Source organism: Peromyscus leucopus, chromosome X, assembly GCF_004664715.2.
Source record: "Peromyscus leucopus breed LL Stock chromosome X, UCI_PerLeu_2.1, whole genome shotgun sequence".
Lineage (NCBI taxonomy): Eukaryota > Metazoa > Chordata > Mammalia > Rodentia > Cricetidae > Peromyscus > Peromyscus leucopus.
The window spans coordinates 21,553,126-21,580,088 of NC_051083.1; the positions used below are offsets into that span (position 1 = coordinate 21,553,126).

General features: G+C 42.6%; 1 protein-coding gene across 22 annotated transcripts in view; it reads left to right on the forward strand.

Moving 5' to 3' along the window:
* The window catches only part of Huwe1 (HECT, UBA and WWE domain containing E3 ubiquitin protein ligase 1), a 152,911-nt gene that overhangs the window by 121,962 nt on the left and 3,986 nt on the right, over window positions 1-26,963 (forward strand). For 15 of the 22 annotated variants that reach the window (XM_028883477.2, XM_028883484.2, XM_028883478.1 and 12 more), the window contains 29 exons: window positions 513-611; window positions 1,198-1,331; window positions 1,523-1,691; window positions 3,009-3,237; window positions 3,910-4,088; window positions 4,360-4,449; window positions 4,600-4,754; window positions 6,442-6,487; window positions 8,341-8,628; window positions 9,906-10,161; window positions 10,367-10,497; window positions 11,270-11,484; window positions 11,562-11,862; window positions 12,013-12,115; window positions 12,926-13,472; window positions 14,120-14,723; window positions 15,587-15,705; window positions 15,801-15,957; window positions 17,054-17,186; window positions 17,438-17,640; window positions 18,246-18,373; window positions 19,522-19,618; window positions 22,445-22,603; window positions 22,979-23,224; window positions 23,586-23,703; window positions 24,130-24,270; window positions 24,906-25,193; window positions 25,305-25,410; window positions 26,764-26,881. In XM_028883477.2, the coding sequence (XP_028739310.1) occupies window positions 513-611; window positions 1,198-1,331; window positions 1,523-1,691; window positions 3,009-3,237; window positions 3,910-4,088; window positions 4,360-4,449; window positions 4,600-4,754; window positions 6,442-6,487; window positions 8,341-8,628; window positions 9,906-10,161; window positions 10,367-10,497; window positions 11,270-11,484; window positions 11,562-11,862; window positions 12,013-12,115; window positions 12,926-13,472; window positions 14,120-14,723; window positions 15,587-15,705; window positions 15,801-15,957; window positions 17,054-17,186; window positions 17,438-17,640; window positions 18,246-18,373; window positions 19,522-19,618; window positions 22,445-22,603; window positions 22,979-23,224; window positions 23,586-23,703; window positions 24,130-24,270; window positions 24,906-25,193; window positions 25,305-25,410; window positions 26,764-26,881 (5,559 nt within the window). The remainder of the gene's footprint in view (window positions 1-512; window positions 612-1,197; window positions 1,332-1,522; window positions 1,692-3,008; window positions 3,238-3,909; window positions 4,089-4,359; window positions 4,450-4,599; window positions 4,755-6,441; window positions 6,488-8,340; window positions 8,629-9,905; window positions 10,162-10,366; window positions 10,498-11,269; window positions 11,485-11,561; window positions 11,863-12,012; window positions 12,116-12,925; window positions 13,473-14,119; window positions 14,724-15,586; window positions 15,706-15,800; window positions 15,958-17,053; window positions 17,187-17,437; window positions 17,641-18,245; window positions 18,374-19,521; window positions 19,619-22,444; window positions 22,604-22,978; window positions 23,225-23,585; window positions 23,704-24,129; window positions 24,271-24,905; window positions 25,194-25,304; window positions 25,411-26,763; window positions 26,882-26,963) is intronic. The other 7 variants (XM_028883490.2, XM_028883501.2, XM_028883497.2 and 4 more) reach the window with 4 other exon arrangements.

Sequence of the window (26,963 nt, forward strand, 5' to 3'; positions counted from 1 at the left end):
TCCAGGGGCTTTCTGCCTCTGTGTCTCGATAATGTAAACAAAAGTGGTCATTCCTTAAGGATGACCCCTTTAAAATCTCAAATGGAAAAATGACAAAGGTAACCAGCTGCCACCTCACTGTGAAGGTGTTTATGTTTTTATTATACTGATCAAGAAAACCAAAGGATAAATGGAAGTAGACATATTCTTAAAGATACAAAGTTTTTCCACACCCATCGTACTCTGTGATTGCACAATTAGTGGGATTGGCAAGACAGATCTGATCGTTCCATTTTACAGATGAGGAAACTGAGACTCAGACAGGTAAAGTGACTGGCCAAGCTCACCTAGATAGTTGACAGCAGAGAATCGAGGTATTCTCCCTCATCGGAAAAAGAAAAAGGAGGAAAAGGAAAAGGAAAAAAAAAGCCAAACGTGGATATCTGTTAGGTGTACATAGCTACTTAGACGCACCCAGTCTGGAAAGGGAAGTCCTCTGTTGTTCAGTGAAGGCTCTGCTCTGTAACCTTCAGTGAGCAGAAGTGGAGAGGATGAATCACAAGAGGACGTGCTGATGGATGAAGCTCCTTCCAACCTCAGCCAAGCTTCCACCTTGCAGGCCAACCGAGAAGGTGAGAGTGCCGAGGCCAGAAAGGCCTCCCTTCTTGCCCTGCACGTCTGACAGACACTACACTAGGGTTTTCCTGGAGGCAGCTGCCCACATGTGCAGAATAAGGAAGCATCTGTCTGCATGCGCTGACATACACCATCCACTTTATCCTCAGCCAGTTTTTCAAATAACGTGTTACTACTGCTTGCCCAAAGTTTGTCACTTCTTACTTGGTTCGCTTTCTTCTCACCCACCTGCTGTCATCGCTCCAGATTCCCTCTTATCAACAGGATGCAGTCAGTAGCAAAATAGGACTGGAAAGGCAAGGGGGCACCGACAGACTTGGCCAAGTCCTACACCGTGGCTCCTCAAGCACCACCCTGGAGCCAGCATCCACATTCAGCAACCCTGCTCAGCGTGTCGATGCATTGATTGGCACTCTCAGGAAATCTGGGCTGGCTCACTAAGTCTGTACATCACCCTAGATCTGATTCTTCCTCTCTTAGAGTCAGATACCCCATCGCCTTCCCACTCAGTCTGCCGGCCTGCACAGTGGCCTGTTTTCTAGCTACTCAGTATAGTCCTCCAATGTGCTCCCTTTGTTTTAGATTCCATGAATATCCTGGACCCTGAGGATGAGGAGGAGCACACTCAGGAAGAGGACAGCAGTGGCAGTAACGAGGATGAGGATGATAGTCAGGATGAAGAGGAGGAGGAGGAGGAAGATGAGGAAGATGATCAGGTGAGGGGGGACTGTGTTTGGGTTGGTTCAGATGACCTCTTCCATGGGAACACAGAACTACAGAAAAACGGACAATCTGGGTTACTAGCTAGCCTCGTCGCCTCCCTCCCTCATGTGCTCATGTGGCCATGACACCAGGCTTCAGAAAACACTTACCTCCAGCAATTCTCCATCTCGTATTTTCCCTTAAGGAGGATGATGAAGGTGAAGAAGGAGATGAAGATGATGACGACGATGGTTCTGAGATGGAATTGGATGAGGATTACCCTGATATGAACGCTTCTCCCTTGGTCCGATTTGAGCGCTTTGACCGGGAGGATGATCTCATCATTGAGTTTGACAACATGTTCTCCAGTGCTAGTAAGATACAGGGGCTCAGCTGGGTTTTATCTATTGATTCTTACACCCTTCTCTAGGGTAAGCCAAGCAGTGAACTAAAGCAGCCATCGATCTGATAGAGGACAACACTTCTTTTACTGTCCTGACATCCTGTGGCAAGGGATGTCTGAATCCATCTCTCTGGATAGCATATCCTTGCAAGAAGGAATCGGAGGAGACTGCTCTTGCTATCTCCAACTCAGTAAACAGGGAGCTCTTAGAGCCCGGACAACTTGATGTTTTGCTTGATTGAAAAAAAAAAAAATGAGACCAAGTCTTGACTACATCAGGCACCTGAATGCACACTGCAGTGACAGGGCAATCAATAATCCTTAATTCTGTAACGCTGGATCTCAAAGGTTTGGATGGACATCGCTGAGCCTGGCATTAGGGAGTGGATTTTAATAGATTCAATGTTCATCACGGATGCAACTGCTCAGGAGAGAGAAGAATCTCTCCACTCCTTTCCTATCAACATCAACGTTTCCTTGTAGCGACGAGTTCTTAGCCTCAAGCTGTCTTCATGGGACAGGTCTTACCTCAAATCACAAGCATATTATAGCTGGAAACACTTAACAATTCTGGTCTGTTGTCTTGGCCATAATCTTTTACCTCTGAGCCTCAGTTTGTCACCTGTAAATGAAAAGCATGAAGATAAAAAACAAAATGAGCAGTAGATAATTTTCAAGATACCTTCTATGATACTCTTAGCGTTTTTTTTGCGGGTTTTCGTCAATCTCTTAAGTATTTGAGCCTCTGTCCATTCAACAAATTGAACAAATATGAGATGTACTCACTGGTCCATGGTACTGGGGATAAGGTTGTAAAAAAAAAATGGAGTTTTTATCCTTTATAAGAGCTTTATAGTTCATGGGAATTATAAGTAAGCAGACATTGCATTGTAGTACATTAAGAAAGCACAGAGTAAAGGTGTATCTAATCCAACGTATTAGACTTTAGAAGAAGTAACATCTTGATCTGAAAACAAAAGAACAGGTGAGGAAGAGAAGCAAAATCTTTCAGGCAAAGGAACCAGCATGTGTCTGAAGGGCCTTGAAGCATCACTGGTTGTGTTGAGAATGGCTTGGGAAAAGGTGGTGTGTAGGATTTTGTTGAGGTGTTGTCATAACCTATGCTAGTATTGGAGACTGTAAATTAGGTGTGGGAATGAGGGATAAAGGAGAAAGTTCAAGTTTTCGTGTGAGTAAGTAAGGCCCAGGAGACATGGTTCTAATTGAACCAAAGCCATCGAAAAAACTTATTTTGGGGACTGACCCCCTTTGCATGTTATCCTTGCAGCAGACATCCCTCCATCCCCAGGAAATATCCCTACTACCCACCCATTGATGGTACGCCATGCAGATCACAGTTCCCTGACACTGGGCAGTGGCTCTTCCACAACTCGTCTCACCCAGGGCATCGGTCGCAGTCAGAGGACCCTAAGACAGCTGACAGCCAATACTGGCCATACCATTCATGTTCACTACCCTGGGAACCGCCAGCCTAACCCTCCTCTTATACTGCAGAGGTGAGTTAGAAGCAGAATCTATTGGACTCAATGGAGCTCTTAAGAATTTTAACTGAGTTTCAACATAAGGGACCATAAGGATAAACAGTCCCTTACAAATAAGGTATGTGTGCTAATGTATAATCTTTGGGGGAAAGAATTCCAAGCTTATATAAACATTTACTTAAAAGTACTGCCCAACCCCGTGTGATGGCACATACCTACTATCCCAGCACTCAGGAAGCTTAGGCAAAATCACAAGGTTAAGGCCAGTCTTCGCCACTAGGTATATAATAAGACCAGCAAGCATCTCATCTAACAGTGTGATACAATGGTGACAAGGTTCTTGTGCTATAGCTTAGAATTTAGTAAGTGAAACAAATTTAAAATGAAAGAATAGATAAAAGTGGCTTAAGAAGGCTATACAGCCAGAGGCATTATACCTAACACAGTTCCTGGTGTATAAAAGCTTTCTGGTGGCACTTGAGTGTTCAAGGAACTATAGAATATTATGTGGTTTAAGCTCAAAGTTATCAAACTGATATGCTCATCAGAATGGTAGTAAAAGGTTTAAATGTGGTATGATAAAGTTCATCCATAATCCTAAGTTTAGTAGATCTACATGCACGATCTCATGGTAACAGGTTTCTGTGGACTTAAAAATGACAGTGGTACCTAACCATTACTCTACAGGTTACTTGGTCCTTCAGCTGCTGCTGACATCCTTCAGCTGAGCAGCAGCCTTCCCTTACAAAGCCGAGGCCGGGCCCGCCTCCTGGTGGGCAATGATGATGTCCATATCATCGCCAGGTCTGATGACGAGCTGCTGGATGACTTTTTTCATGACCAGAGCACAGCTACTAGCCAAGCAGGCAAGTTTGTGCAGTAAGAGAGACGATAGGATTGTTGGGTTCTTGTACAATTCGAAGAAGGGCAGTGTCTTTGCTAGAGAAACTACATTTTATGGGAGTCAAAAACACTTAGTAACTTAGCCAAGGGCAACAACTCTTTACTGCCTCTGGGTACCTGTTATACACCAAATCTTGGGACAGGCCATGGGTCCTTTTAGGAAAATACTGCAATTTTTAGGTCAAACAACACTACATAAAACCTAGACTTTCACTTCATTTTATTCTCCTGTAGGGACCCTGTCCAGCATCCCTACAGCTCTGACCCGATGGACAGAGGAATGCAAAGTTCTTGATGCCGAGAGCATGCACGACTGTGTTTCAGGTGTGTGTAAGCTTGGTCATAAGAGCAGTCATGAGCCTTCCAGTGCTAAGACGACTATGCAGAGTTGTTTCTGATTCTCTGGCTGCAAGCTCTGTCTCTGAACTTCTCAACCTTCCAAAGCAGCCTCTGATCTTTGCCTTTTTCTTGTAGTGGTTAAAGTACCCATTGTCAATCACCTGGAATTCTTGAGAGATGAGGAGCTAGAAGAGAGAAGGGAGAAACGCAGGAAACAACTGGCTGAGGAAGAAACAAAAATAATAGACAAAGGCAAAGAAGACAAGGAAAACAGAGATCAGAGTGCACAGGTGATTCCAAGGGGCCAAAGAGATGCACATGTACCATTACCTCTGTTTGTTTTTATTAAGGTTTTTGCCAAGCCCATAGTACTTATCCACTAAATAATTCTAGAATATTACATTGAACCTGGGAAATTGTTCAGCCAGATGGATTCTTCATTCATCTGGTTTTTAGGCACCAACAAAAAAAATTCAGATTCAGAGGTAAATTATCCATTATCTTAGTGGAAAGCTGACACCAGAACCAATATGGTTTCTTGCATAACAGTCTTACTTTGTAGTCTCTATCTCTCTAAGGCCTGAAGATAGATCCTGACTTTGGCCCATGTTGGTTCTCATTTCCATTTCACAGTGGACTTCTAGTATGGAGAGCCTTACTTTAGTTATCTATAACTACATTCTAGCATTTAAATAGGTTTGGCATAGGTATTAGAGATAAAAGTTTCCCACCCTAAAATCTGTTAACCACATAACTAAATGTATGTGCATGAAGCTAATAGAAGCACAAAGAAATTAAGAATGGAGCAGAAAACTGTAATATACCCCGTTCAGAAGTTAGGTTATTAGGTAGATTAAAAACAAGGACACGAGGAGCTGGAGATAACCTTGGTTTGTTTGGTTCCTAGCACCCACGTGACAACTCAGAACTATAACTCCAACTCTCTGTTATCCAGCATCCTCTTTTGGTCCCTAAGGACACCAGGCATGCATGAAGAGCACATACATGTAGAGGCAGGCACATGCTCCTACAAAAAGCAATTAAGGACCCTGGTGGAAGAGGGGGGACCATTAAATGTTGAGGGTGTAGCTTAGTGATAGTGCATTCTCCCAGTCTGTATGAGATCCCAGGCTTGATTTCTAACACTGCTAACTGAATTAATTAGTTCAAACACATTGAGGTACTTGTTTATAATAACAAGCTTGCTCTAACATATCTTTACATAAAACTTGACCTAAAAAACAGTAACATTGTATATGACTGAAAGCTAAAATGGGCATTCATTGTAGCTCAGTGGTAGAATGCTTCCTGGCATGCACAAGGCCCTGGGTTTGATCTCGAGTAACACCCTAAAACAAAGCTAGTGTTGAAAAAATAATAATAAACCCAAGGAAGGGAAATAGATGGAGCTAAGAATTTTTTTCTCTCACAATTGTGCCCATTTTTAATTTGTGTTGTTTTTTTGTTTTGTTTTAATTCTCTCACCTATTTCCTGCCCAGCCCCATAGTTTTGCCTTTATGTAATCTAATCCATTTTTCTTGTGAGTTGCAGGACCTCACACATGGTAAACTTGAACTATCTTGCTGGGCTATATTATATCCCCAAGTCCTGTCCAAAGCTGTTGAACATTAGTATAATATGTATAAAGAAATTGGATGCTGGGCAGGGGTGGTGCAAGCCTTTAATCCCAGCACTCAGGAAGCAGAGGCAGGAGGAGCTCTGTGAGTGGGAGGCTAACCTGGTCTCCAAAGTAAGTTCCAGGACAGCCAAGGCTTATTACACAGATAAACTGTGTCTCGTAAAACCACAAAAAAAAAAAAAAAAGAAAAAAGAAAGAGGATGGATTTTTGTATTCTGAAATAGCCACACTGCCAGGTCACTGAATTCCTGGGTGGTGTAGGTGAGGGATGATGACTCTCGTATTTGACCTTTCTCGTGTGCTTGTAAAGTCTCCCAATGGTCTCTTCTCTTTACAGTGTACTATATCTAAGACAAATGACTCCACTGAACAGAATGTCTCAGGTAACTTTTCCTCCATTCCACTCTTGCTCATTATTAATCAGTGGATTCTTTCCGAATAGCTGGCCATGTGGGCTGAAGATGGACACTGGTGCTCTGTGAGATGAGGTAGTAGATTGTATAGTTTTAGGGTCATACCCCATCTTGGAGATAACTATACAGTCTACTGTCTTTCTCACGGTGGTACACTTCCCATCCAACTAGCCCTGTTGTGGTTATGCTGTATTTCAGTCTGACATGTACACAGGTCATGTATCTTATTCTTTTCCCCCCAAACTAGGCTTGTACATCTTTGAGATGGTTGATCCCTTTGGTATGGCACTTCATGAGAACTCAGTTCTCAGTTGCCAGGCCTCGGTGAAAATTAACACAGGGAAGTCTAATGTGTGTTTCAGAGCTAGATTTATTCCATTCAAAAAGACTTATATTTAGAAATTATGTTCTTCTAGTTCTTGCATAACAAAATACTGTTACTAAATTATTGTTTTGTTTTGTTTTCATACAAAACCAAAAGTAATGCCTACTTTATTTAGTCCTTTTCATCATTTATTAAATCTTAGTGGTCTGTGAGATCTAAAAGTCTAAATAACATTGCCTTGAACAATGGGAACATTGTTTTGAACAATTGGCTGGGCTAAATGATATAAAAGTACATGCTTTCTATTCTTTCTAATCACCTTAACAATGGTCAGAAACCATTTTTGCCATTGGCCCATGTGGTATCATATTTCTGCCATCCCTATTTATTCAGAACTTCCTTCTAGAATCTTCCCTCAATCTGCAGGCCTTGAATTGGGAGACTTATTTTATCAAAGCCTATACAATATTTCGTAAAGCATTGAAAAGAGAATAGATGTCCCCATGCCCTTAACCTAACAAAAGGGGTGTGGAAGGGTCTGCTACAAGGTAAAATGGCCTTTGCCTACTGTCCTTACTTGCTTTTGCACATGCCAGGGTGAGGTAGTAAGTTGTATTGTTGTGGGGTAGGGATTTTAGGCCCCAATAAGAAGATAACTATACAACTTACTACTTTCCCTGGTGTGTGGCCTATTCACATGAAGTCTTGGCAGTGTTACCTTCATTAGAGAAAAGCTGTAGATGTTTATTGGAAAAAAACAGGACTCTAAGAAAGGGAGGAAGGGGACAGATGATAGAGTGAGGTAGATACTGCTAATAAGTGGTTTGTCCTTCATACATTAGAACATACTAATTATTAACTGATTATTTTACCATTGGGTATTAACTCATTGTTCTTCTACTCTTTAGTTCTTTGGTAACTTCATTTACTTAGTAATAGAATAAGGATATGACAACAGAAATGGAAATTGTACTTTAAGAATTTTGAATAGAAAGCTGAGTGTGTTGGCTCATGCTTGCAAATCCACAGGCAAGAGTTTAAGGGCAGCCTTAGCTTCATAGCGAGCTCAGTACAAGCCTGGGCTGCATGAAACCCTGTCTTCAAACAACAACAAGGAAGAATTATAAATCAATTCTGACCATTTCTTGTTCCAAGTGAATAAGGAAATGTGAGAATCTATAAGCTTTTAGAGTTTTCTGTGTAGCCTCACCCTATCCAGGTGCTATACAGTTGTTCCCTTCCATCTGGAACACAGAAAAGATTTTATTCTTTAGATCCTCAGAATAAGATCTCTGGTTCTTGAGACACAGATAGCACTGTTAGCCCTTATCACCATTATGCTACACACCAGCCAAGAGCTGTTTCTGGAAGCAGTTTGTTTGGAGAGAGATTTTCATGCCATTTGCCGGATGGGTCTTTACCAATCTGAATGTGCTGATTAGGATGCTTCCCATGGCTGATTTCCCCTTAACCTCCATTATCATTCTTTCTGATCAAGATGGGACTCCTATGCCTGACAGCTATCCAACAACCCCCTCTTCAACGGATGCAGCTACATCTGAGTCCAAGGAGACACTTGGTACTCTACAGCCCTCCCAGCAGCAGCCAGCACTCCCAACCCCACCAGCCTTAGGAGAGATTCCTCAGGAACTACAGTCTCCTGCTGAAGAAGTGGGGAACTCTGCACAGCTATTGATGCCTATAGAGTTGGAGGAATTGGGTCCCACAAGGACAAGTGGAGAAGCAGAAACAACTCAAATGGAGTTATCGCCAGCTCCCACCATAAGTAAGTAGAGTTTTAACTTCAAAGGGGCATATAAAAGAGAAGAGAATTGCTGTCTTTGTAGCTTTTCTCTACTTTCTCACTTTAAAGAATTAGGAGCTGCTATCCTTAGTTTCCACTTTAGCTTTCTTTGTTGAAGCTAAAATGTCTCCTCTGTGTCGTCAGTTAATTATTATTGAGTCACTTAATGATTGTGATCAGCACACCACCATTTATTGAGGCAGTACTCATTTTTCTGAACTATCATGCCACCTTTATTATTTAACTTACTTGATAATAATTTTTCAAAGTTGGTGGTAGTATCTTCATTCATAAATTTAAATTTATTCATAAGATAATTATCTCAAAGTCACTGAGTAGTTGAGCTGAGATTATAATCCATATATGTTGGAAGTCAACAATTTTACACTTAGTAAACACGAATCTCATTCAGTTTTCTCATCTTCCTTATCTCATGTACCTATTTCTCACTTATTTAAAATGAGGTCTCAAAATTCTTCTCAATAAAATATTTTTAGCAAGGTAAGTTGCAACCGTGTCCACTATCCATACTATGCTTTCCTATGATGTAGCCTGGAGAGATTTTTAAGATACCAATTTTGTTTGTTTTTGTCAGGAACTGTTTCCTTTCCTGTTTCTGGTATAACATAAACAAGAAGAGTTATTTTAAGGGAGGAAAGGTCTTTTTTAACTCACAGTTCCAAGTTACAGTCTGTCATAGCAGGGGAAATCACAGCAGTAACATTATGTGTTAAACAATGAATACATATATGCTGCTCAGTGCCCCTTCTCCAGTTAAACAGCCCACAGTCCCTGTCACCCACAGTGGGTGGGTCTTCCCACCTCAATGAAAGCAGGGTGTATAATTCCCAAAAGATGTTTGTACAGGCTCATTTTCCAGGTGATACTAGATTCTGTCAAATTGACAGTAACTGTCACAGGTGCCCTGTCTATTTAGATAACTGGAACTACTGGCATGTGGGTATAAATGGTGCCTGCAGGAAAACTGAGAATAACAAATCCTTACCTGGGATGTCTTAGGGACATTGTTTCACAGACATGTGTAGAACAAACTAAATAATAAATAGAAAAGTCTTGAGCAGAATTTTAAAGGGCAGTTGAGATGGAGGAGTGAACAACAGATCATCAAGTGGTAATGGTAGATAAGTGAAAAGTCTGTGCTAACTGTTGCACAGGAAACAACCCTACCAAAGACTTTGCCTATCATACTGCCTTTATTCAAAGTACCTATCTAATTTCTCACTCTGACTTGCTTCTAGCCTCTCTTTCCCCGGAGAGAGCTGAAGATTCAGATGCATTGACAGCTGTCAGCAGTCAACTGGAGGGTTCTCCCATGGACACCAGCAGCCTGGCTTCCTGTACATTAGAAGAGGCTGTAGGTGACACTCCAGCAGCTGGCAGTTCTGAGCAGCCTACAGCAGGCAACTCCACTCCTGGGGATGCCTCATCAGTTGTAGCAGAAGTGCAAGGCAGACCTGATGTGTCAGGAGAATCTACCCAGCAACCTGACGACAAGTAAGCACTGTACAGCCAAGAGAGTAGCAATGTGTTAGATGGTGTTTCAGGCTGAACTCATACTTGTTCACTATAGGGCATAGTTGTTGAACTGTCATCAATGTGTCTTACTTGAGAAATGGGTATTAAATGTGTTTTTGTTGTTTGGTTTCTTTTTTATGGAAAAACAGTATAAAGAGCAATGAGACTTTTTTCTTTTCTTCAGCTCTCCCCCTGCATCCTCTGAGAGTTCTTCCACTAGAGATTCTGCTGTGGCCATCTCTGGAGCAGATTCTCGAGGAATCCTAGAAGAGCCACTGCCTTCAACAAGCAGTGAAGAAGAAGATCCTCTTGCAGGTGAGTCCTTGCATGTTTGGGCCATGATGATGTTTCCAAAAAAACTCTGCATGGATATATCCACCAAGCACTTCCCTCCAGATTGGGGAAGGGGGGTTGTTGAAGAAGGACCAGCAATAAGAGGGTGCTGCTATTGCATACTGAAATGAGTCCAGGCTTAGAAGTCAAGTTAACCTTAACTTTCTCACATTCTCTATCTGTACCATTTCCTGCCTTTATAAACTATGACTATTACTTAATTAGTATCTCTAATCCTTATTGACACTGTGTTAGTCAGCTTTCCATTACTGAATCAACTATCTAAAATAATCAACTTTTAAAAAAGAAAGGAATATCAGCCTGGTGGCCGTGGCGCACACCTTTAGTCCCAGCACTCGGGAGGCAGAGCCAGGTGGATCTCTGTGAGTTTAAGGCCAGCCTGGTCTACAGAGCGAGATCCAGGACAGGAACCAAAAACTACACAGAGAAACCCTGTCTCAAAAAAAAAAAAAAAAAAGAAAAAAAAAAGAAAGAAAGAAAGAAAAGAATATCTTAGCTCACAATTGTGTAGTTTTTGATCTTTGGTCAGTTGGCTGCCTGTTGCTTTCGGCCTCTTTAGTAAGACACTGTATAATGGTATATGGGAGAATCTTCATAAAGGTTGAGTCACAGCATACATACTATTGAACTATTTGAAGCTTAGGAAGATAGGTTGTAGGTCTTCTCCATATCTTTGCAAGCAGTGAAAACATTCATGAAGATGTAAGTCCCTTTACTACTTAAATCTCTCCAGGTATCAGTCTCCCTGAAGGTGTGGATCCCTCCTTTCTGGCTGCTCTCCCTGATGATATCCGTCGGGAAGTCCTACAGAACCAGCTGGGCATCCGTCCACCAACCAGAACTGCTCCCTCTACAAATAGCTCAGCTCCTGCAGTAGTCGGGAATCCTGGTGTGACTGAAGTGAGCCCTGAGTTCCTGGCTGCCCTGCCTCCAGCCATTCAAGAGGAAGTATGTGAGCGGGAAGATGGTGAGACCAGACCACCCGGAAAAGGGCCATACTCTTACTAATTTGTTTTGTTCTATAGGTGCTAGCCCAGCAGAGAGCTGAGCAGCAGCGGCGGGAACTGGCCCAGAATGCCAGCTCAGACACCCCCATGGATCCTGTGACCTTCATCCAGACTCTGCCCTCAGATCTGCGTCGTAGTGTCCTGGAGGACATGGAAGACAGTGTGTTGGCTGTGATGCCACCTGACATTGCAGCTGAGGCTCAAGCCCTAAGACGAGAACAAGAAGCCCGACAGCGGCAGCTCATGCATGAGCGTCTCTTTGGGCATAGTAGTACCTCTGCTCTCTCTGCCATTCTCCGAAGCCCAGGTACAGAGGGAGGCAAGTGAGAGAGAGAGAGCTCTGGAATGTCTTGGCCTTGTTTTAATTAGCCTCTTTCTTTGTTTTGTTTTTTTGTTTTTGCCCTGTTGTATTACCTATATCAGCTTCTCCCCACTTCAACAATTCAGTTTCCGTTTTCTTTCTTTGTAGCTTTTACCAGTCGCCTGAGTGGCAACCGTGGGGTCCAGTATACTCGCCTTGCTGTACAGAGGGGTGGCACCTTCCAGATGGGGGGTAGCAGCAGCCATAATAGGTACTTTTGTCTTTCTCTCTTTTTTTAAATCTTACCATACTACTTTCAGGGTGCCTTAATAGGTAGAGTGCCTTATAGGTGTCTATAGGTAGAGAAACTAAAAGCTCTTGAGGTAGGTTGAATGGCTATTCTGAGCTGTTTGCCTTGAAATGAGTAGACAAGCAAAATCCTTTTAAACTCGCTTCTTAGAATAACACCGTTTTTTATTTTCACAAGTCTAGCTAAAAGGCCAGACTCAAAACGTTAGGCTGGCAGTGAACACTAGTTATGGTTTTAACAAAATAAAAAGTGGGAACCTAACTTGGTCTTAGGACTGTAACAAGTAGACTACAGAAGTAGAAGGGAGTTACTTATTAACTAGGCTGAAGCATAGTAGCTTTATCATCCCAAAACAATGGTGGAAGAGGATCAGACCTCATAAAAGGATGGACGCTTCTTAATATAGAAAAGGTTAAAAAAAAACCAAACGTTGGCTCATAGATCTTAGATTTTTGTCACTTGATAAATGATTAAAAATATGAATCTATGCTTCCTTCTCTGTGGGCATGTGATTGGGAGCAAGTTACCTGATTTGTTTGAGCTTCTTGTTCACAATCTCAATAATAGTGAACAACATTCTCCAAGGAAAGAAGTTTAAGGACATTGTAAAGTGCCTTGTATACGGTAGATATACAAGAGAGTCATTGTTGTGGATAGTCTGTCTTCCTTGTACAGTCTCCCTGGGGTTGTCCCACTCATTCTCCTCTCATATATTTAGACCTCATCCTAGTGCTTTAGCTAGTGTTACCCAAAACCATGTTCTATTTCTAGGCCTTCTGGCAGTAATGTGGACACACTTCTCCGCCTCCGAGGACGTCTCCTTCTAGACCATGAAGCCCTGTCTTGTCTCTTGGTCCTACTTTTTGTGGATGAGCCAAAACTCAATACTAGCCGTCTTCATCGAGTACTGAGAAATCTGTGCTATCATGCTCAGACCCGCCACTGGGTCATCCGCAGCCTCCTGTCCATTTTGCAGCGCAGTAGTGAGAGTGAGTTATGCATTGAGACTCCCAAGCTCTCCACAAGTGAAGAAAGGGGCAAAAAGTCAAGCAAGAGCTGTGCATCAAGCAGCCACGAGAACCGTCCTCTGGATCTGCTCCACAAGATGGAGTCCAAAAGTTCTAACCAGCTCTCCTGGCTCTCAGTATCTATGGATGCTGCCTTAGGCTGTAGGACTAACATATTCCAGATCCAACGTTCTGGAGGGCGTAAACATACAGAGAAGCATGCAAACAGTGGTTCCACTGTCCACATTCACCCCCAGGCTGCTCCTGTTGTTTGCAGACATGTTCTGGATACACTCATTCAATTGGCCAAGGTGAGGAGCTTGAAGAGTCCTTGGCTTCAAGGGGTGGAAGTAGGTGGTAGCAATACCCTGGGAGAGACTGGACAGTAAAGGGGTTAACAAGTCTCTTGGCTTTTATTTTGTATTGTGTCATGTGCTGTTTCTGGGAAATTGTCCAATAAACAACTGGATTTTTATCTTTGTTTTTTACAATTTTTAATGTACTGTCTCAGTCATCAAAACAATTGTTTGCACTCTATGATTATTTTACAGATAAAGAAGCCGAGATTCAGAACACTTTAATGGCTTTGACATGTGACTAGAAAGTGACAAGCTCAGGATTCTAATAAACAGTGCTACTGTGTATTTGGGGTCCACCTTGTGCTAGGCACTGGGCAAAATGTATTACCTCATTTGTTACCAACAACTTTGCCAGGCTGTGTTGTCTTCCTGGTTCCATATGTGCAGAGACTTTTAGAAAAGATTGCTAATCATTGTCTTGCTTCAAAGCCCTTACTTTTTGCTTCACTATCTATTGGATAAAACTCTCATAATCCATCTGCCCTATGTTACCAGAGCTGTCCAATGAAAAGGAGAGTCTGAGAAGCATTTAGTCTTTTTGTAACAGAAAGGCTTATCCTCTACGAAGACCATATAGCCTATTCTTCTTTTCCCGGCAGGTGTTTCCCAGCCACTTCACACAGCAACGGACCAAAGAAACAAACTGCGAAAGTGATCGGGAAAGGGGCAGTAAGCAGGCCTGCAGCCCATGCTCCTCACAGTCCTCCAGCAGTGGCATTTGTACAGACTTCTGGGACTTATTGGTAAAACTGGACAACATGAATGTTAGCCGGAAAGGCAAGAACTCCGTCAAGTCAGTACCAGTGAGCGCTGGTGGTGAAGGGGAAACTTCCCTACACAGCCTTGAAGCCTCTCCACTGGGGCAGCTCATGAACATGTTGTCACATCCAGTCATCCGCCGGAGTTCTCTCTTAACCGAGAAGCTCCTGAGACTCCTCTCTCTCATCTCAATTGCTCTCCCAGAAAACAAAGTATCGGAAGCACAAGCTAACTCGGGCAGCAGTGCTTCCTCCACCACTGCTGCCACTTCAACCACATCTACCACCACCACTACTGCCAGCACCCCCACGCCCACACCCCCTGCTGCAACCACCCCTGTCACTTCTGCTCCAGCTCTGGTTGCTGCCACAGCTCTTTCCACCATTACTGTAGCTGCTTCTACCACAGTGACTACCCCCACAACTGCTACCACTACTGTTTCAAGTAAGTGTCAACTCAGAGCTATGGGGTGTATGCTATAGCTCCCACCTTACTCCCACTTCCCAATCCTGGTAGTCCTCCCTAAATGGTAATTATTGTGAGAACAGGATGTGTTCATTCTTACCCTATCTGTTTTCTCTTTATCCCTTTCCCCTCACCATCCCCCCCCCCTTGTGTCTGGTGTACACACATGTACACACGCCTGTCAAAAGCTGAGCCTCTGGCTGGGCACCAAAGCGGGTAGTTAAAGTCCTAATCTTCAGGGATTTCCAGACTTAATAATAGATTGAATAAATGCAGTGTGATTTAAGGTAACAGACCATTTCAGAAAGTGGAGAAAATAAGCCATCTGGTAGCATTTCTAATCTCTCTGAGCTCAGTTAGAAATATGAGTTTTGCTTCCTTGTTTGTTTGTTTGTTTGTTTGTTTTTTGAGACAGAGTTTCTTTGTGTAACAGTCTTGGCTGTCCTGAAACTCACTCTGTAGACCAGGCTGGCCTCTAACTCACAGAGATCCGCCTGCCTCTGCCTCCCGAGTGCTGGGATTAAAGGCGTGCGCCACCACTGCCCGGCTGCAGGAGTAGGTTTTAAAGAGTAAGTTGGAAAGCTTATAATAATAGGGGAACAATTTGGAGAAATACCTAGGATTTGTGGTCACCTTACAAGGCACAGTTAAGAATTGACTCTGGGGATAGGAGTGCTTCCATAGTATGTATAACACCCTAAGTTCAGTTTCCAGCACATGAGATTTTGCTTTGATAGGTAGATTGTCACTTTTTCTGCTTTGCCATTTTGAAGCCCTTTACAATGCAGCAGTTTGAGGCTTATGACAGTCACAGAGCTTTAATGTGTTCTGTTTCCTCAAAGCTTCCAGTACTAAGGGCAGCAAATCTCCAGCAAAGGTGGGTGAAGGAGGCAGCAGTAGTATGGACTTCAAAATGGTATCCTCTGGCCTCACTGAAAACCAGCTACAGCTCTCTGTGGAGGTAAGTTTGAGTTTTTCATACCTTTTACAGTTGAAGGAAAGGGGTAGACATCTCAGTTCTCAGGTTAGGGCTTATTACTTCTATATTTTACCTAGGTGTTGACATCCCACTCTTGTTCTGAAGAAGGCTTAGAAGATGCAGCCAATGTGTTACTGCAGCTGTCTCGAGGGGATTCTGGGACCCGAGACACAGTTCTTAAGCTGCTACTGAATGGAGCCCGCCATCTGGGTTATACCCTTTGTAAACAGATAGGTAATAATATTAAAGCATTTTACTCTGTTTTATTGTAAGCATTCCCTAACACCCCACACACACATACACACACTCAAGCTAAATTAGACTGCGCTTCTAGAGCACAGCTCTTGTTTTTCTCTGCTGTGGATTGTTTGAGAATAAGACTGGCTGGCTTTCTTGCTATCACTAATGACTGGTATACAGCTGGTCATCAGTGCTTAGTGAAGAGATAAGTGAATACTACTCCTGAGAACTGAAAGGCCTCTTTTTTTTTTTCCTTCTTCTTAATGAGTGCCTATAAGAGCTCCATAATGGAGTTACAGAGACCAATTTTCTCATCTCAAAGATATTCCTACACTATGGTCAGATTCAGGAATAATGACCTTTTTTGTGTGTTTTTGAGGATGCAAAAGGTCTAGCATTTGGAAGTTGTCCAATTTTGTTGGTCTTCTTTTTTTCCCCAATAAAAAACTAGACCCAAATGTAAGAAAATCATTGGATCAAGGACTAGAAACCCATTTTCTTTCAGTGTGGAATGTTTCTGTTCTTTACCACCCTCGCCCTAATCATGTCTCCCTTGATCTTGATTCCCTCCTTGTATCATCCCACAAATTGCCCAGAAGCTGGTGTAGGAGAGTTAATTACTCTGTATTATGCAGGTATTTCTTTGCTGCATGAGAATTACAAGGTTTTTTTCTAAAAGAATTGGCCTCTAAACAGTCTAAACTTTCTTGACTATTACCAGTTATTTAGAGCCCAGGAGCTGAGCATTAGCTCATGATTATCTCATAGTTCTCATAGCAATCCTGGGAGGTTAAGAATGGAATCAAGAAACAATACCACAAAACCTGCGTGTAAGTTTAAGAGCTATAGCTATATGGTCTGTCTGGCTCCAAAAAAGATCCTTTTACTTTGCTACACCAAGTTGCATTTTGTATAAATTTAATAGACCAGTTATAAGTCATTAGTCCCTGTGTCATAAGCGCAAACATTAAACCAAATAGCAAAAATTCCTATTCACTCAAATTTCCCGCAAAGATTTCCTGGTAAGATTCAACTTTCTGCTACTGCATTAAGGAAATCTCTGAACACTTAACTCCTCTTGCTTACCCAGGTACCTTACTTGCTGAGTTAAGAGAATACAATCTGGAACAGCAGCGAAGAGCCCAATGTGAGGCCCTTTCTCCTGATGGCCTACCTGAGGAGCAGCCACAGACTACCAAACTGAAAGGCAAAATGCAGAGCAGGTGGGTGGTAACTCAGATTTTAACTGTAGGCTAGAATCTGGCTTTTGCTGGTTTTTCTCTTGTTTCATTACTGTGGGTAGTTTTTCTATTTGTTCTATAACATACTTGACCTTGTATTTCTCAAAGTCTTACCACTTGTTAATACTATCTTTTGAGGTTATTTTCTCTAGTTAATATCAGAAGCCCTCCTTGCTCTGAGTATTTATACTTCGATGTTTTCAATATACACAAGCCGCCTCTACACTATTCAGGTTTGACATGGCTGAGAATGTGGTAATTGTGGCATCTCAGAAGCGACCCTTGGGTGGCCGGGAGCTCCAACTGCCTTCTATGTCCATGTTGACATCCAAGACATCTACCCAGAAGTTCTTCTTGAGGGTCCTGCAGGTCATCATCCAGCTTCGGGATGACACACGACGAGCTAACAAGAAAGCCAAGCAGACAGGCAGGCTAGGTATGGAACTAGAGTGTCCAGTTGAGCATGATGGTGGTCATGCTAGTGCTGTGGGGCTTGGGGAGGGATGAATCCAGAGTCCCTGGAGGAATAGGGCTAAAGTGTCCTGTTTTGTTTGTGGTTGACCTTTCCAAAAAGAACCCCCCCCCTTTTTTTTTTTTTAAGATTAAATGTTGATGGCTATTGTATAACCCATTCAAGTTGTCTACCTGAGATTGAGTAGATCAAGTTAAAATTAAGGGGCAATAGAAATCTGGCAAGGAAATGGGAAGACCAACATTTTGCTGAGAAAGACTTGACTTATGGGTGTGTGCTTTCTGCCTCCTTGAACACTCTTAGCCATGTTCTCATACATTGGCCTGCCAAGTCATTTTCCTCCCTCTTTCCTCCTGTCCCATAGAACACTCTTAACATACCACCATCCATTTGCCTAGCATCATTCCCCCTCTCTTCCCTACCTTGAGGCTTGATTGAGTATACAAAACTGCCTGAACTAAAACTCAAACTCAGCATCCTTTGGCATCCATGGAGAGAGGAGAGAATTTGGGGTATTCCCTCTTCCTACATTTTATATCGTACCTTCCTTTTTTTTTCCTTTCTCCCAGGTTCCTCCGGTTTAGGCTCAGCTAGCAGCATCCAGGCAGCTGTTCGGCAGCTGGAGGCTGAGGCTGATGCCATTATACAAATGGTACGTGAGGGTCAAAGGGCGCGGAGACAGCAACAAGCAGCAACGGTTAGCATGATGCCTGTGGCCCCTCATTCATTTCTCTACCCTCCTTCTTGCAAATGCCCTCAGTGGGTTTTCATTGCCCATACTTGTATGCTTTTGCATTAAGTTTGCTAAAATGAATACCTCTAGACAACAGGGTTACTTTTTGTTGGTGTTTCCCTTACTGTTCATTGATTGTTTTACTGGTTCGTATGGACGTCTGGTTGGATTTAAAGCTTGGCCATCATACCCCACTCCCAGCTATCTAGTTAGTAGTGTTTTGTTAATTTGCTCTGCCTGTATTCTGAGAGGATATGGAGTTAAAAAAATTTTTAATGTCATGAAATAATGCGGGGACGACTCAAGAGTCTTACTCTTGAAAGTTCCCAAAGCTAGGTATACATCCCATAGGGCCACTTTTATCTATCTACCCTGGCCTCTGCCTCTTCATAATCCAATCCCCTGGCATGTAGGAAATGATGCACTGTAGGATGAAGATTTTGTGAACTTACGTAGCCACCTCATTATTGGGATCCCAGATCAGAATGGCTGTAATAAAAGCTGTGGCACTCTCTCATTGCCTTCCTGTTCTTAGAACATAGAAATCACTTTACTAAGATACCAAGGTATCCTAAGACCTGGTTTTTCTTTATATAAAATTTCTGGAGCTAGGCAGTGGTAGCACATGCCTATAATCCCTTCACTTGGGAGGCAGAGGCAGGTAGATCTCTGAGTTTGAGGCCAGCCCAATAGCCCACCTATGGGAGATTATACTAAGTTCCATTTGAACAAATAGAAGTAGATGGCCAGCAAGCCTACCTCATGTGTACATATACAAAACAAAAAAAGAACCTGTTCCAGAAAACTTGGAATTTTCGTCTATATCCAGGACACAAGTATAGGGGTGGAGTGGGATCTGGGTAGGAATTGGGTATGAGCAGCTTGTAGAAAATGCAGGCATCTAGGGAGCTCTTGGGGAAATCTGCAAACTCAGAATGAAAAGGAAGCATGCATGCCATTCTTTTGACCTGGAGAGCTATAGACTTTGATAACCAGGTAGGAAAAAGTATCTTCAAGGCTCAATATGTGAGACAGTCAAGGGCCAACCTCTAGTCTGTCCCAGAGGAGAGCACAGTTACACCTTTTATGTGACCTTGTCTCCTTTTATCCAGTCGGAGTCTAGCCAGTCAGAGGCATCTGTCCGAAGAGAGGAGTCACCCATGGATGTGGACCAGCCATCTCCTAGTGCTCAAGATACTCAGACCATTGGTCAGTACTACTACTGCTTATAGCTCAGCAAAAGAAAGAGTTAGAGAAATTCTAGTAGATCCCCCTGTTCCCAAAATATGTATATATACTCAGTGAACACTGGTTTCTATAAAAGTTAATAGGATTTTGATTCCTATAGTAAAGAAACATTGGGTTATGGCAGCATTATCTGGAGAGCTGAAACAGGATTATAAATGTGAAGTCAGTCTGGAAAACATAGGGAGAACCTGTCTTTAAAATAGCAAATTAGAGCCGGGCGTTTAGTAGCACTCGGAGCAGAGGCAGTGATCTCTGTGAGTTCGAGCAGCTGGCTACCAAGTGAGTCAGAAAGCGCAAAGCTAACAGAGAAACCTGGCTAAGATGACTGAGTGGATAAAGTGGATAAATGTTGTGCTTGCCACCAAGCCTGACAAACCTGAGTTTGAGCCCCAGAACCTACATGGTCAAAGAGTAGTAACTCCCACAAGTTTTCCTCTGATATCTCCACATGCCCTGTGTTCTCTCTAAATAAATACATGAAGCCACTGAGGCAAGATTGAGCTACTCATATACCAAGTCTGTGACTATATAGTGAGACTCTGTCTCAAAAGAGGAGTGGGTGAGCTAGCTTACCAGATGAGGGTACTTTCTACAGAGCCTGATAACCAAGATTGAACCCATGGGACCTACATGATAGAAGGGGAAAAAATGAACTTCAAATCTCTCCTCTAATCTCCACAAACATGCTGTGGATGTTTATGTATATGCAGCCACACATATACATAAAAAAGTTAAATAAGTAGGAAAATGTTAAATAAGATTAAAAAAAAGGAGCCTAGTACTCAGAAGGCAGAAGTGGGCACATCCCTGAGTTCAAGACCAGCCTGGTCTACATAGGAAGTTTCAAACCAGCCAGAGCTACATAGTGAGACCCTCTCTCAAAAGAAGAAAAAAGGAACTGTTGTATATCATGTGTGAATATGGCATGTGTTTCAGGTCTTGGCTCCCCCATTTGCTAGCTCTGGGTTATAAGGCAGGACTGTTCAGGGTAGAGAAACAGCCCAGTCTAGGTAAATGACTTGCCATCCAGACATGAGTTTAATTCCAGGTCAAAAACACCAGCCATAGTGACACACTCTTATAATCCCAATGCTAGAGAAATTTCTGCCAACTCAGATCCCTGAGTTTAGTCTTGAGCTTGATTACCAACTGGCCTACCCTAGTCAGGGAGCTCCAGGTCAGTGAGAGACCCTATTTCAAAAAACCAAGATGGATGACTCTAGAGCAGCAGTTATCAACCTGTGGGTCACAACCCCTTTGGGACTCAGAAGCCCCTTTTACAGGAGTCACCTAAAACCATCAGAAAACACAGATACTTATATAACAGTAATAAAGTTAGAGTTAATGAAGTAGTAAAGAAAATAATTTTTGCCCTGCAGTGGTGGCGCATGCCTTTAATCCCAGCACTCGGGAGGGAGGCAGAGGCAGGTGGTTCTCTGTGAGTTCGAGGCCAGCCTGGTCTACAGAGCGAGAGCCAGGACAGGCACCAAAACTACACAGAGAAACCCTGTTAAAAAAACAAAATAATAATAATAATAATTTTTATGGTTGTAGGGGGTCACCATGACATGAGGAACTGTATTGAAGGGTTTCAGCATTGAGAAGGTTGAGGACCACTGTTCTAGAGGAACAATACCCAAAGTTGGCTTTCATTCATATACACACAATATTTTTTTAAAAAAATTTTTAAAGTAAAATGGCGATATTTGCCAAGCAGTGGTGGCACACGCCTTTAATCCCAGCACTTGGGAGGCAGAGGCAGGTGGATCTCTGTGAGTTCAAGGCCAGCCTGGGCTACCAAGTGAGCTCCAAGAAAGGCGCAAAGCTACGCAGAGAAACCCTGTCTCAAAAAAAAAAAAAAAGGCGATATTCACACCTGTTAGAATTAAATAATTTAATATGTATGTGATATTTAGCCAAGTACCTGGCACGTGGTAAATGGCATTTTTCTGTGAGTTGTGCATAGAATGCTTTTGATGCCCTTTAAACACATTACTTTAAAATAATGTTCTCAGAGGACAACCAATTTTGAAATACTTTATTGAGTCATCTGGACTTTGGTAGGTAAATATTATTCCCGTGTTCTCTATCCATTTTCTTTTACCCAAGAGCACATGATCTGCAAGTGCCACCGCCAGGATTTAAATGTAGGGCTGTCAGAGCCCTGAAGAATAGTCAGGATTTGGGTAGAAGATGAAAGCAAATGTCAGGAAGATGCCTAAGCAAAGCAGGGGTCTAAAGGGGGTTGGGTGTAGAGTAGGGAGGTAGAGAAAGGGCTAGTTGCTTCTCTCCCACCCAGAAGATTCAGCTAGTCTTACTAATTGGCTATTGAACTGTTGAGAATATCTTGCACTAAAACTTCTTAGGGCTTTAAACTGTTGAGACAAGTTGTCTGATTTAAAAGGCATGAAGCTTGAATCAAAATGTCTGGTTTATGTCCTAGCCTTATCTCATAGAAAAGAAAATAGGGAGATTTTAAAAAAGCAAGTGGGCAGCCTGATTACAAGGGCGGCTATCAGAATCTGATGAATATGTTCTAAAACATACTTGTACTGGAAAGAAACTGTCAGAAGTTCCATTGAACACTTAAAAAGAGACTAGTATAATCGAGAAGCCAAATTTGCTATTTAATGCCATCCAGTGCAATACTTAGACCTTCTAGATGTTGTTCAATACTCTTTGGCCAGTGGGCCCACTCAGTCTAGTGGCCTTTGCTTTTAGTCTGGGAAAAAAAATCTCGAATAAGAGAGACACTGAAAGCTTTCTGACTGTTCTTTGTGTATCTAGTCGCCTCAGATGGAACACCACAGGGAGAGAAGGAAAAAGAGGAGAGGCCGCCTGAGTTACCACTGCTCAGTGAGCAGCTGAGCCTAGATGAGCTATGGGACATGCTAGGGGAATGTTTAAAGGAACTGGAAGAATCCCATGACCAGCATGCAGTGCTAGGTAAGTTGCTCTCTGAGAGCACACATTCCAAACCCCTTGGTCTGCTCTGGGACACTTTCTGCCAGGTGGTGGTGGTGATGATGATGATGATGATGTCTTGCTTTTTCAGTCCAAGTTTGTTCTCTCCCTCTGTGTGTCTGTAACAAGAGTTTAAAAGAATTGCCTTCTCTCTTGGTAAATGATACATTTTACTTTTTAGCCTGAGATTTGTCTTTATTGCTGATTGCCTGTCCCACTTTCTGACTTCCTCTTTGGCTTTGTTTACCATTGTAGTTCCTACAAGTTTTCATTATTTATTCTTCCATGTTATATTTTTGTGACATGGTTACGTTAAAGTTTGTAAAGTGTCATTTTGCTGTCATTGCTATCCCCTAGTGCTACAGCCTGCTGTCGAGGCCTTCTTTTTGGTCCATGCCACAGAGCGGGAGAGCAAGCCTCCTGTCCGAGACACCCGTGAGAGCCAGCTGGCACACATCAAGGATGAGCCGCCTCCACTTTCCCCTGCCCCCTTAACCCCAGCCACTCCTTCCTCCCTTGACCCGTTCTTCTCCAGGGAGCCCTCGTCTATGCACATCTCCTCAAGCCTGCCCCCTGATACACAGAAGTTCCTTCGCTTTGCAGGTACAGTGAACTCTTAGACCCACAGATACAGAAAGCATTTTATCTCTAGCTGATTCAGCAGAATCGGAAAGAGTGCAAGTATGCTTGCACACAGACACACGCATTGAAAAAAAAAATAGACTAGTAAGGGCAGGAGAGACCTGCTATAGAAGCTCTTAGGTTCTACCTCTCCATGTGAAGTCATGTGTTATATAAATGGCCATATTTCACATTCATACCTTGGGACTGGCCCCTAGCTCCAGGTAATTCCTGATTTAGGCCCCTAAAACAATTAAGAGCAAGTTGGTAACTAGTAGATTGTTATATAGCTTCTTAGGACCTGTATAAAATCCTGATTCCTGCTGTCAATCTCTTCTCTCAGAGACTCACCGCACTGTGTTAAACCAGATACTACGGCAGTCCACCACCCACCTTGCTGATGGACCTTTTGCTGTCTTAGTAGATTATATTCGTGTCCTCGACTTTGATGTCAAGCGCAAGTATGTGCCCTAGTTGTGGGTGTGTTGGGGTGAAGAGCTACATGAATGATACCTGTCTTCCCCTCCCAGAAAAAAAAGCCATAGTTGGTTTCTTATGTCCAGTTTCATCTTTTAGAGAGTCAAAACCAGGCTCAAGATTTCTTGTTATCCCCACTCCTTTCCTTCCTGTACATGTAAATGTGCTTCCTTGCTTGTTGCAGAAATCTAATGTAATAGTCTCTGTGATCCCTCATTCAGTAGAAATAGGAAAAAAATGGAATTCATAATAAATGTTCTCTCTCCCAGCTGCTATGTATTTTCCAGGTGTGTAGGGTACAAAGATCAAAGAGAGAGTGTCATTAGAGGATCATTGGAGTTTTCCTTCTAAACAGACAAATTTAAGTTTGTTCTGCTACCCAATCCTATTTCCCTTTTCTATATCCTAAGATATTTCCGCCAAGAGCTGGAACGTTTGGATGAAGGGCTCCGGAAGGAAGACATGGCGGTACATGTTCGCCGTGACCATGTATTTGAAGACTCCTATCGGGAGCTGCATCGCAAATCTCCTGAAGAAATGAAGAATCGATTGTAAGAACTCGGGAAAGGGAACAACCAAGATTGTTTGGGACAGGGAGCTCTTTCTATATGGTAGCAGTGGCCTAATCTGGCCTCAAATTTAGGGCCAGTGGTTACAAAACTCCCCAACAGCATTCTGGCATAGATAATGTTAGTTGAACAGTCTTCCTACTTTTGGACATAGCCTGCTGGCCAGCCCTTTGACTGACTTACCAACTCCTAGGCAGGCAAGGATGTCTTTAATGTTTATAAGGATACACTTGAATTGTTTGCAATGAGAACTTGTATCATTGTTAGGCTAGGAATAGGAATCTGCCTGCTGAGCAGATAGTAACCCTAGGATGGGAGTTACCATGTACATCAGTGCCCCTGTCAAGTGAGTGAGTGTTCACTGGTGGATTATGAAGCCACCTAGAAGAAATTGGCAGTTTGTAACACTAAGTATCACGGTAGCTGATGAGACAGATTAAAATCATGGTTTGTGTTTTTCCAGAGCTCTCCTGGTACTCTTGTTTACTTCTTCATCTGACAATGAACTTTCTCAAAGTCAGATTAACAGAATCTTTCTTGTTCACATGATGGTACATGAATGGTCAGATCTGCCCTGGCTTTCTGCACAGCTCTCTTGTTTCTGCTCTTTGATGCAGGTATATAGTGTTTGAAGGAGAAGAAGGGCAGGATGCTGGGGGGCTCCTGCGAGAGTGGTACATGATCATCTCTCGAGAGATGTTCAACCCTATGTATGCCTTGTTCCGTACCTCACCTGGTGACAGGGTCACCTACACGATCAATCCATCTTCCCACTGTAACCCCAACCACCTCAGCTACTTCAAGTTTGTAGGACGCATTGTAGCCAAAGCTGTATATGACAACCGCCTCCTGGAGTGCTACTTTACACGGTCCTTCTACAAACACATCTTGGGCAAGTCTGTCAGGTGAGATTGTGGTAGTCTTTAAACTGCCCTTAGCCCTAGGACTCAGTTCCTTATCTCCTTGTCCTATCTGCTGCCACCAAGCCATGATCCTATCTAATTGGGTTTTTCTAGGTATACAGATATGGAGAGTGAAGATTACCACTTCTACCAGGGCCTAGTTTATCTGCTGGAAAATGATGTCTCCACACTAGGCTATGACCTCACCTTCAGCACTGAGGTAGGTTTTGGGGATCACCTTGGAACTGACTCTGAGTCTCAACAGTTCTGAGGAAGTGCTTTGACTTCATCAAGCAGAGACATCATAAACAGAAAATAGAATTGGTAAAATAATCCAAGCTATTTCCTAATTTCCCCTTTTTAAGAATGTTCTAGAACAGAAGAGAGATTGCTCAGTGGGTAAGAGCAATTGTTTTGCAATCCTTAGGACCTGAGTTCAGATCTTACCCATGTAAAAAGCTAGGTTTGGCCATGATTGAGTGCTTGGAACTTGGGGTGGGGGTGCAACACACAAGAGGATCATTGGAGATAGGCTAGCTGCTGGTTTAATTCCAGGGAGAGACCTTGTTTAAGGAATAGTAGTATAGGACAAACAGACAATATCATCCCCTAGCCCATTTACATGTGCATATTATCACATGTACCTACATTCATATACATATGAAATAGTTTTATTTATGTATGTGTATATGCCACGTGTGTTCAGGTACACAGAGACAAGAAGTGGGCATTGGATCCCATGGAGCTGGAGTTAATAGGGTTGTAAACAAAATTTGAGTCCTCTGGAAAAGTGAGCACCAAACACTCATACTGATCGATCGATTGCTCTCTCTCGCTCTCTCTCTCTCTCTCGTCCATAAAAAAAATTTTTTTTTTTTTGAATAAAATTTTCAGTTCCAGTAAGATGGCTCAGGGTAGTTGCCACCAAGCCTGATAACATGAGTTCAGTCCTAAGATTGAGCATGGCAGAAAGAGAGAACTGACTTCTGCAAGTTTTCCTCTAATCTCCACACAACATGCACACACAAAAAAATGTAAAAGGGAAAATTTGGAGGGGTAAGAAAAAAATGTTCCAACAGGGGCTAGGCATAGCATCTTGCATCTGTAACTCCAGAACTGGAGGTTCAAAGATAATAGATCCCTGAAACAGCTGGCCATAGCCAAGTCAGTGAGCTTCAAGTTCATTGAAGGACATTTTCTTAGAATATAAGGTAGAACATGACAGAGGAAGACACTTGTCATTGACCTCTGCCCCCTCACCCCCTACACGCATATATGTTTCAGTACATAATTCATTCCTTAAAACAGTTCTAGTTATAGAAAAAATTAGATAGAGATACTCTTTCCTCACTTGTTTAGGGCCAAAGAGCAATTTCCTTTGTTCTGTTCTTCAGCTTTTTCCTATGCAGAAGAGCTCTACGCTAATGAATAGTGAGAAATGGCAGTTAGCTATGAATATACATCATCTCCCTGTCTGGGAGATGGCAAGGAGTTAGAGTGTATTCCTGCAACTCTGTGTTAGTTGCAACCCAGACCAAACCTCACATATATGATTGGTGTCTTGATGTTCTAGGTTCAAGAGTTTGGAGTATGTGAAGTTCGTGACCTCAAACCCAATGGAGCCAATATCTTGGTAACAGAGGAGAATAAGAAGGAATATGTACACCTGGTGTGCCAGATGAGAATGACAGGTAAGAAAAATGTCCTTTAGATAGACCTCTGCTTCAAGGAAAGAGGTCAGCCATTTATTTAACTTTTTTGTTCTTATTTCCT